The sequence below is a fragment of the Plectrocnemia conspersa genome, unplaced genomic scaffold (assembly GCF_051122295.1).
Source record: "Plectrocnemia conspersa isolate PC_06_02 unplaced genomic scaffold, ASM5112229v1 ptg000011l, whole genome shotgun sequence".
NCBI classification, from domain to species: Eukaryota; Metazoa; Arthropoda; class Insecta; order Trichoptera; family Polycentropodidae; genus Plectrocnemia; species Plectrocnemia conspersa.
The window spans coordinates 1,034,345-1,045,113 of NW_028277175.1; the positions used below are offsets into that span (position 1 = coordinate 1,034,345).

General features: G+C 33.4%; 2 protein-coding genes across 3 annotated transcripts in view; one reads left to right on the plus strand and one right to left on the minus strand.

Moving 5' to 3' along the window:
• HERC2 (E3 ubiquitin-protein ligase HERC2) overlaps positions 1–6,588 on the minus strand; it is a 35,639-nt gene extending 29,051 nt beyond the window's left edge. For both annotated transcript variants that reach the window (XM_088196967.1, XM_088196966.1), the window contains exons 1-15: positions 6,431–6,588; positions 6,059–6,334; positions 4,670–4,850; positions 4,469–4,613; positions 4,285–4,404; positions 3,984–4,226; positions 3,782–3,922; positions 3,579–3,716; positions 3,384–3,501; positions 3,129–3,315; positions 867–1,077; positions 647–768; positions 397–583; positions 231–328; positions 30–170 (exon numbers count right to left, since the gene is read on the minus strand). In XM_088196967.1, coding sequence (XP_088053093.1) covers positions 30–170; positions 231–328; positions 397–583; positions 647–768; positions 867–1,077; positions 3,129–3,315; positions 3,384–3,501; positions 3,579–3,716; positions 3,782–3,922; positions 3,984–4,226; positions 4,285–4,404; positions 4,469–4,613; positions 4,670–4,850; positions 6,059–6,334 — 2,308 coding nt within the window. In that variant the 5' untranslated portion in view covers positions 6,431–6,588. The remainder of the gene's footprint in view (positions 1–29; positions 171–230; positions 329–396; positions 584–646; positions 769–866; positions 1,078–3,128; positions 3,316–3,383; positions 3,502–3,578; positions 3,717–3,781; positions 3,923–3,983; positions 4,227–4,284; positions 4,405–4,468; positions 4,614–4,669; positions 4,851–6,058; positions 6,335–6,430) is intronic.
• Positions 6,589–8,500: 1,912 nt separating this feature from the next.
• On the plus strand, positions 8,501–10,195 carry LOC148229073 (uncharacterized). Its single transcript, XM_088198935.1, has 5 exons — positions 8,501–8,622; positions 8,695–8,756; positions 8,828–8,906; positions 8,981–9,067; positions 9,127–10,195. The coding sequence occupies exons 1-5, from the start codon at positions 8,595–8,597 to the stop codon at positions 10,056–10,058; spliced, it is 1,188 nt and encodes a 395-aa protein (XP_088055061.1). The 5' UTR covers positions 8,501–8,594; the 3' UTR covers positions 10,059–10,195.
• Positions 10,196–10,769: the final 574 nt, after the last annotated feature.

Sequence of the window (10,769 nt, forward strand, 5' to 3'; positions counted from 1 at the left end):
CATTGGCTATGTATTATATAAAGACTCACCTACTACACTAAAAATCTCTCCTGTACAGTCTAATTTTACAGGGCAAGGGTGGTTTGAGTCACCCCAGCACCATAATTCGCCGTTCGATGTCACTGCCATGACACCCGTAGCACCAGCGGACAAATGCGTCACTACTTTACCTAATAATAATATGTAATAATTTAGAATGATTGAAAGCAATTAGATTGATAATTATTTACCTTGTAATCCTTGGATAACCTTCGGAGTGCGCTGTGCTTCCGTGTTACCGTGACCTAAGCTGTAATGGTCTCCGCTGCCCCAAGTGTGGACTCTACCTCTGATTTGCCATATTAAGAATAGAGTAACTCGTCAAATACATCAATAAGAATAAGAACGAATTCAAACCTGTCGTCTAATACTGCTAAATAATGTGCTCCACAATAAACGCGAACGATTCTAACGCCAACTAAGGAATGAATGGATCGCAGTACTAAATTAGTAGATGGGACCTCGGGTTTAGGAAATTCGTAGTCTCCCCAGGCGTACACGGCACCAGAAGCAGTACAGCACAGAACTTGGTTATCGAACCAACCTTAAACATAAAATTATTTTTAGTTCAATGATTTTACATTTAACGTTGAAGATATAAATTTACCTATCGCAACGTTGACTGCTTTTTCTCCCTGAGATAGTTCTATTAATTGAGGGGAATTATGGCCACCTTGTCCAGCGCTCTCTCCCCACACATACAATTCCCCTTGAGATGTTATAGCAGCACTAAAAGCAAAATATTTATTAGCATAGGTTTTAAAAGTTTAGTGACGACCTAAAAATTTTATCGGGAAGTCACTGTTCCTTTTATCCAGTTTCATTACCTTGAACAAGGTCCGACAGCAGCAAAAGTCACGCGATGACAACGCAACGCTGGTATCCTAGTCGGACGGTCTCTCGATTGTATATCACCAAGACCCAATCTTCCTTTTCCACCACAACCCCAACTCCAAGCACCGCCTTTAGCTCCAACGGCTAAATAATGCCGACCTTCAGGATGACAAGATATCTGAATGATCCTTTCGCCTTCTACACCTAAAATAAAAATTGATAATTGTTGGATTTAAGAGATGTTAGTTGTAGCACATTTATTCTAAGTTATAAATTTTATTAATCCAAAAAGGTTGGTAGCTCTATTATGCTGTTCAGGAATTTATATCACTCAATTTTACAGTAAATTTAAATCGCAATGTCATATTAAAATAACTAAAATAAAAGCATCATTTATAGTCAAGTTTGAAAGATAAGATAATTATAGGTGATTCCATTCGAGTTTCGAGTGTGTTTGACAACCAAGCTAATCAATAGAGCCAATAATAAAAAAATAGCGTCAGTCAGAACAGTGAACACCCCATGAATAACTCTGCAACGAATCTACTTAAAAAAATATTTACTTTACATAAATGGTTTAAAATCAGTGGTGTAGTGGTGCCGGAGCGCAACGGGGCGGCGCTCTGGTACTTTTTTAGAAGCAAGAGCGTGCTCCTGTACATTTTATTAATCTCCAAATTTTTAAAACAAAAAAATTGTTCCTATCATCGCCCGTGTAACACAAAAGAATCAAACTAACAATAGGAAGTTCAATTCTATAGGTTGTTTGTACAGAGTCATAAACATACAACACAGAGTCTTTCTTCTGTGACATATAAACACTTTTTCAGCCGATTGCCTTTTCTTTTGAATTTTGACTGAATGTATCGACCGTATTCAGGGGAGTGCAACCTCGGTTGACATAAGATTGCGAACTTTAGTAAAATATAAATAACATCTGTCAAATAAATTAGATTAATTTATTAAACTTTATTTGCGAAAACAAATGCAAAGACTGAAGAGTTATCAGTGATTCCTTGATAACACTTTAGTCTGTAGCAATCATAAAACAGGATAATAAAAATACACATACATATTACATTAGGAAAATTCTATAATACATTACTGAAATGTTGAAATAAGTTTTTATATTCTCACAAAAACATAAAAAAAAGAAAAATATTTTGAAATATCAATATTGGCTATTATTATAAAAATACATGAAAAAAATGAGGGGGGGGGGTGTGTGTAAGTTCAGTGCTTCGGCACATCTTTTTTTTTATTACTACATAATCATTTAAAATACTTATTAAATACAGGGACGTCACTTTGGGGAGGGGGGGGGGGGGCGTTTGCCCCCCTTGAATATGCTAAATGTATGTCATTTAATGAAATACAATGAATTTGAATGAAATTAAAATATTAAAAAACACGACCATTGACTGGCCAACTTTTGCCTCTCCCCCCTGGAAAAATCTGAAATAACATCCCTGAATCTAAACCAGAAATGATCAGGTTATTCCTCACAGAAAATCTAAAAATCTACTAAAAATCTGGAATCTACCCCAAAAATATATTTCAAAAGAAGTCATTTCAGTGAAATCATACCGGAATACATTTTGACCAGTAGATATACATATATATTTTTACAAGTGAAAATATAATTTATCCGCCAGGTGCTAGTATAATTATATGATTTCAACTTTTCAATATTATATTATTAAAAGTATTAGTTAAAGTATATTTAAACTGAATTTTGATCAATAGGAGGGCGCGAAAACAATTATCACTTCTCAGAAGTCAAAAATTCACATCAAAATCAATAAAATCGTGTTGGTACCGTCGCAGTGGGAACGCTCGGTAATGAGCATTCCCACTGTGATGGCGACGGCACGTGCGTGCCCCTTGAATTATTCCAAAAAAATGTCATTTAATGAAATATTGTGAATCTTAATGAAAGGAAATATTAAAAAAGCCAACTTTTGCCCTCCCCTGGACCGTTAATTTTTTTATGGGGTTACGCTACAAGTTATGTAACGTTGGAGCACCTTAAAACCAGCATCCGGCAAGTATAGACGAGACACCGTCCAAAATGTACGAAAAAGTCATCGAAAGGATCAGTCGCTGCAAAAGATCCAGATGCCACCATTTTTGATATTATTTTTCATAATTAATGAAATACATTAATTGTTTATTTAATAAAAAAATATTTTTAATTTTTTTTATTTTTGGAAACTGACGATGGATTAGGATTAAAATGCAAATATAATACATACCAATAACCGGATACGGAGTTAGTGTATCATAAGGCAGTGAATACAACGATCCATCCTCGGCCAGTAGAAGAGCTAGCAATTCAGCACACGCTAGTTGTCTCACGCGAATCGAATCCAATACGACAACACTGCTGACTCCGCCGCCGCCCGAATTCAAAGATAACACTTCTTGCGCAGGTTCTTCCTTCTGTAGATTTATTTAAATATAAATCATCGATCCAAAATGTTCATAATAATTAAAAGCATAACACGCACAGTGGAATGTTTGGAGTATGTGGTCAGCAACGGTGTTGCAAGTCGGTCCAAGTGGCATAAAATAGCAACGCCGGCTGCTCTCACATTAACGCCGCCGTCGATCGGAACTTCCAGGGCTCTATAGGTAAATTAATAATATATATGTTTCATATTTCAACGGGCTGCAAGTTAGTTGGTTAAAAAGACGAAACTCACTTTAAATAATTCTGTGTCGGTGTGGATTCTATTAATGATTCAAGCGCTGAATCGTTTTGTTCAACCGAAGGAATTTGCATTTCACTCAACTGTTGAAGAAAAGGACCCAGAGGCGCTGCACAAGCTTCGGGACATAATCTGTTGAGAGCCATAAATATTTATATCACACGCATGTTCTTATAAGAATTATATCAACAACGAACCTATTATCGTAAGTTGGGAGATGTAGCAAAAGCCCCGTAACTTTGAGAATCCTCGGTAGCTCTCCTTGTCTGATGGATAATTCAAGAGCCAAACACAACGCAGTCTGCCAGTCTTCCGATCCGATAACGCAGCCGGCCTCTCTATAAGTTTTAAAATAATACATATCGAAACTTACAAAGCAATATAAAATAATCTTCGTACCCCGATATCAATTGATGTAAGAAATCGACACCGGCGTCTACCAACTCCGACCATAAATCGTCCGTCGGAGGAATTGCAGAGTATAAAGACAGCATCGGCAGAGCTTGAACGGCGGCTAGCGCTTCTTTTAACAATGCCGCACATTCTTCTCGCGCTTCTCCGCCGCGCCACGCTCTCCTTGCGACTCCCAAGGCCAATCTCAAAGCTGCACGAGCTCCAACACGAGCCAATACAGCCCTACAACTTTATAAAACACAATAATTAAAATATAAAAAGCAAATAATGGATTATTTTCTCGTACTTGACAGGTTCCGCTTTCTCCTTGTCTTGAGATCCGTCTCCTGGAACTGTTCCTCCCCATGTCGGTTCATAAGGAAGACCTCCGCTAATCAATGATAATTCTTCCGAAGCATCGTAAGTTCTGCATTAAGATAATGAAAATATTAGAGCTTCAATAAAATTTGCATAAAATAAAATTGACATACCTAGAGAGTGCAAGTAGGTGCCGCTTAGTAACTATAGAATTTTCTCTAAGTGTGATTAGTGGTAAGCATGTTGAAGACGTTTGCAGAGATCGCGTCACTAGTTCGTCACCTAGCGCTTCCAATACGCTTATGATATTTTTTTCATCTGAAATCATTACGTTGTTATTGTTGTTTTTTTATGTTTTGCAAAAGTTTCATTACCTGGATCTGGCAACCAATGCCAAATGGATATTAATCTGTTTGCTGAACGAGAGACTTGCGTTGATAGACGGCGTCCATGTGAAATAGTGGCGTTGATTGACGTCGTAAGTCGACTGCAAGCTACGCAAGAACAGCCAGAGTGAGGACCGCATACTCCCTCGCAACAGGAACAAGTCAGCACCTTAAAAAATAGTATAAAATTATGTAATTTATATTAAAAAAAATATTTAGATACAATTTCTTATGCAATCTATGGTCCTCGGGTACCTAAATAGCACATCCTCAATTTACCGTGTTATTGGGGGATCTACTTAAGTTATATTACGAATATACTTATAAGATAGGCCTAAATCCACTGTGGATATTTGATAAACGAAATTACTCATAAGAGGCTTAAAAGAAAGAAGTCTATACGCTTGTAAATCTGCCAAAAAAATGCGTCATAAATGCATGGAATGAGAAAAAGTAAATTGTGTGTAAATTGTGAGGTGGCGAAAGATACAGTTTAGAATATCCACTTTATTGATGGAATAGTGAATTATAAAATTATTCTGAATTTTTTATTTATATTTTATACAAATATAATATTGTTTGAGCTAAAGTAGCTCATTATTACAGTTTTTTGCACTTTATATGTATGATTAGCTTGAATTTTTTTTAGGTTTTTCTAGATTTTCCTAATCTCACAGGTTTTATAATTTAATTTAATTATTTATTATAAGTTTTTATTAATTATTTGTGTAATACAAATAAAAAAATATAACTTTTGTTTTTTTGAGTGCTGCTGTATTTCACAAGCAAATTGTGTTATAGTCATAACACAATTTGCTTGTGAAATACAGCAGCACTCAAAAAAACAAAAGTTATATTTTTTTATTTGTATTACACAAATAATTAATAAAAACTTATAATAAATAATTAAATTAAATTATAAAACCTGTGAGATTAGGAAAATCTAGAAAAACCTAAAAAAAATTCAAGCTAATCATACATATAAAGTGCAAAAAACTGTAATAATGAGCTACTTTAGCTCAAACAATATTATATTTGTATAAAATATAAATAATATATTATGACTATAAAAAGTCAACATTTGTGATTTCTTCTTTAAACACGTGTATATGTTCATCTCCATTATGGATGTTGAAATAAAATGGTGAAGTAAACGTTGCAAAAAGTATTTCACAACTTTTAAATTCTCTAAACCAGATTTTGAATCACAACATTTGTTACATGGCAATTCAATTTCGACAACATATTTTTATTGCATTTAAAATCATTTATGATTTGTGCAATATATAAATATTATTTGTTGTCGTATGGGTTTTGTTATAAGAATGGCACAATGGCATCCAAGCACGTAAATAAAGAGATGAATGATTTGTATACCTTCAAGCCGCAGTAGAACTTTCCGTTGTCCGCCTTCCTTGCCAACGCTCCGGCGTCGTTGAGCATGATCTTGTCTGTGGAGCTGCACATCTCGCGTCCACGCAAGAGCTCGTTGTGCAACGCCGCGCCGACCGACGGACACCTGAGCGCCGCCAGAGGCGCAGCGGCGCACCAGGAAGGATCGTTGGCGCGGTTGGGCCTCCACACGGGACGACCGGGACCGCCGGATTCCCGTTCGCCCCCCGCGACGCGCTCTTCCTCCTCCGAATCAGACATCTAAACGTTGCATAGCATTGCTCAATCGTTTGCTCGTTTCGCAACAGCCTATGTTATAATTATATATTAATTAATTAATTAATTAATATAGCGTACCGTTGTTGTTTCTAGCGCGCGCGGATAAATTCATAGCGAGCGCTTTGGGCGAGCGCGTGCCGCCCGTCGCCAGCCGTCGATCGCTCGCTACTGCGGCATGTCACCGGCCAGACACCACTCGATGACAGTTCTCGTATCGAGACTGCTTTGGCGACAACGCCCCGCTTCTCGGCCATACCTTTTTCGATTCTTTTTACATAATGTCAAACATTTTAACTCGTTTTAAAACTAACATACATTGTTCGTATCGATACATCAAAATTACATTTTTAAATGGTTTCAACGAAAATTCTGATCATAGAATAAATGTGTTATATCTTTAAAAAATCGTGAAAATATAAATAGAAAAGTATTTATTTCAAACCTTTTTTATATATTTAATAGCCCACTTTTAGCTTTATTTACAACTGCAGCTGCCAGGTGGACGTACCTAGATAATTTTCTCCATTCCATCTGCATTTTTTCTCGCAGCTCAATTTACAACCTTTCCCTTTAATTTTACCCATAAATTCTCTGGTGACTGTGTACGCCATTTTAAAAGCGTCAAACCCTTAGATGCAAACCAACCCCTGCTTTTTAACCAAGTATGGCATGGAGCATTTTCTTGCTGGAATCAGATGATAGCTGAAATATTTTCCAGTAGGAATCTATTAATGTGGATTCCAACATTGATATATAAATGTCACTTGAAATACTACCCTCGCAAGTGTACAGGTTTCCTACTTTTGTTAATGCCACGTAATCCCAGACCATAACGCTTCCGTCACATATTTGACTTTAGGTACTACGCAATCTGCTAAATATTCAATGCACGTGTATTATTTGGGGTTTATAGTTAGTCTGCAGTTAGTCTATGTTCTAAAAATATGGTAGCTATTTCTACCAATATTACTATGGAATTTGAATATGAGAGTATTGGCTAAAATATATTCAAACCGAATTTTGGTCAATAGGAGGGCGCAAAAACAATTATCACTTCTCAGTAGTCAAAAATTCACGTCAAAAGCAATAAAACTGTGTCGGCGACGTCGCAGTGGAAATTTTCGGTAACAAATTAATTATTTTTTGTGCTCTCTTATTGGTCAAAATTCGGTTTGTATGTTGATATGTTTCTCTTCTTTATGATAATATATTTTTATGTACCATAAGCGCTATGTATCCTAACTATACATCTACGACGGGACGAGCACAAAACACGAAAAAACAGGAATGTCCTGGTTAAAACGGGACGTAAGGTCACCCTATTCATTATCTACTTTTTTTTTAAGAAAATGGGCAAAGGATCATTGTAATATGGGCGTTTAAAACAGGACGCCTAATTAAATATTAACTTGGCAAATAACAAAATTAAATATTAAATATTTAATTTTGTGCAATCATACATTGAGATATTTTTGGAAGAACTATAATATATGGAACACCATAAACAATATTGGAAATTCGTAGGCTGAAATAAAAGAGTCAACAATGATAGATTCCTGGAAACAATTATGCCCACAAATGATGAGTGATTTTATAAATTCTGAAGAAACTCTAGAAACTATCACAGATTAAATAGTTAGCCAATGAATAAACTAAACTTGGACGTCAACGTTGAATATGTTAATGAGTTGATTGAATCTTACTTAGTACATCTGTCAAATAAATACTTAAAAGAAGCTGATAAAGTGGAAATGACTTTTACAATAAAAAATATGAATGAAAAATAATAATGACAATTTTTTGTTTATCACGAAAGGATGTGATTCCAATCGATAACGTACATCTTAAGTACGTAAGGCGACTGAGAAAGAAACATAGAGCTCTTTATCAAGAAAAGAAAAAAAGGTGGCATTTAACTAATTCTTGACAAGTTTATAAAGAAAACAGCTGAAAGCACTTAAAAACGCCTCGTTAACTTAATTATGTATGTTGATAAATAAACATTTTAATATATTATTGATAAATAAATATTTTAAGATACAATTTTTGATAAAAAACCCATCAAAAGTTGTATTTTATTTCACATTCAATATTCGCACACATTTCAGGAAGCCATTATGTGTAAATTATAAGTTTGTTATCAATATTAGTTAAGGCCAAAGCTCAAATGTTATTTGACGTTTCTCTTCAACTTTTTTGACGTTTCTCTCGAACGTTGTTCAAGTGATTTAATTTTTTTGCAATGTCATTTTCACCCTTCGTTAAAACTGGTATTAGGTTAAATATAAGTCAATCTGAATAATTCGAACATAACACAATAAAAATGATAATATTTTTTGTAGGACCTAGTATTGAAAATGAAGAAAGAATCGCCACTTTCGATAAAAACGAATATATCATTAAGGTTATATAACCAAATTAAAAACGCGTTAAAACAAATTATTCAAACGAATTTATATTTTTGTATTATTTAAGCACGAAAACATAAAAATAGAATATGATGACAGTCACGAGGAAAATAATATCGAACATGTAGATGATATGTTGGAAACGGGTTAGTGATTAATAAATGATACATGATACATAAAAATCTAAATATATATATTTTTAAATAATCTATGTTTACAGAATCACACGATATTAAAAGTGAAATTGCTGCAATGGCAGAAAATGTGTATTATCATACACCTTTAGTTAATGATATTTTAGAAACAGGTTAGAATTGCTTTATATGCATTTAAAAATTATTTATTTATGTATTAATTTCTTTTCAGAATTACATGATGTAAAAGCTAATCACGTTCCGAGCGCTATGATACCTTTTCAACCCTCAAATACCCATCTAGAGTTATATAAAAACAAATCATCTGATTTCGAATGTGACATGTGTGGAAAATTATTCAAATATAATACAAATTTGATACAGCATAAAATGCTACATGTCTCTAATACTAAATCTGATAATTTGAATTGTGAAAAATGCGGAAAAATATTTAAAACTAAACACCGTCTTATACAGCATAGTTTTCTCCACGGTGATTTGTATGATTTTAAATGTGACTTATGTGAAAAAGCTTTTAAAAATAGCGACAACCTTACCAGACATAAAAAGTTGTATCATATAGATATAAGTTATGATTTTGTTTACGGTGAATGCGATACTTGCGGAAAGAAATTCAAAACTAGAGATTCTTTGCTAAAGCATAGATTTGTACATGACTATTCTTATAAGTACGTATGTCTTAAGTGCGGAAAAGCGTTAAAAACTAAACCAATTCTGACTCGGCACATGACGATTCATGGTAATTCTTACGACTTTAAGTGCGAACTCTGCCAAAAAGCTTTTAAATCTAAAATACGCCTCAGTGCACATAAAAGAGATGTTCATAAAAGAAAAACAAGTAATACAAATTTAAATTGTTATTTTGGATGTAAATTATGCGAAAAATCTTTTAAAACTAGATTCTCCGCAAGACGGCATTTGTTACTTCATACAAATTCTTCATTCACATGCGATATTTGTGGAAAAACTGTTAAAGATAGACAATCGATTATAAGGCATATTACTATTCATCAAGATTCTCAAGATTTTAAATGCGATGTATGTGGAAAGACTTTTAAATGGAAAACAAATCTTTCCGAACACATAAAATATGTTCACTTCAAGTTGAAGAGGAAAAAAAAAATTTGTAAATCTAGAAATTAAAAAAAAATATTATACCGTACTACAATTATGCTTTTTTTACAAAGTTTAGATAATTCGATTTATATAATATATAAAAATTAATAGTTCAATATTTATTTTAAATAGTTTTATCAAAATATCTTACATTATTATGTATTTGTTCATTCATTTTTATCCGATAACTAATAAATAATGCTTTACTTGCAACATAAAATCGGTCATCAGAGAAGCATTCATTTCTAAATTAAAATCTCTAAAAAATAATAAAAAAACCTGCAGAAAAAAGTAAAAAATTTAAAATAGAAAAAGTATTTTTATAAACGGAAACTGAACTTTTTGCAGCCTTTTGCTGGATCTAAACAAATTTTATACATAGGCTACCTGTGATATTTTTTAACTGACTTCGATAAGGAGTTAATAACCATATATTTTTTATGGAAACATGTAACATAGATTAAACTTCAAAACATATTATGCAGTATTTACCTATTATATTATATTTACAAACATATTATTAGCTAAAAATTAATCTGTTACTTTCGACAATAGTAAAAATATATAATAAATACGAGAGACATATTTTTCGAAAATAAAATAGTCAACAATAATAAAGTATATTACTCATTTTTTTTGTCAGTTGCAATTATCCGAAAGAACTTTATTAAAAAAAAGTGAGTACAAAATAATAAATTTGTTTGTTTAAAATGCGACATATCACCAATATATATATAT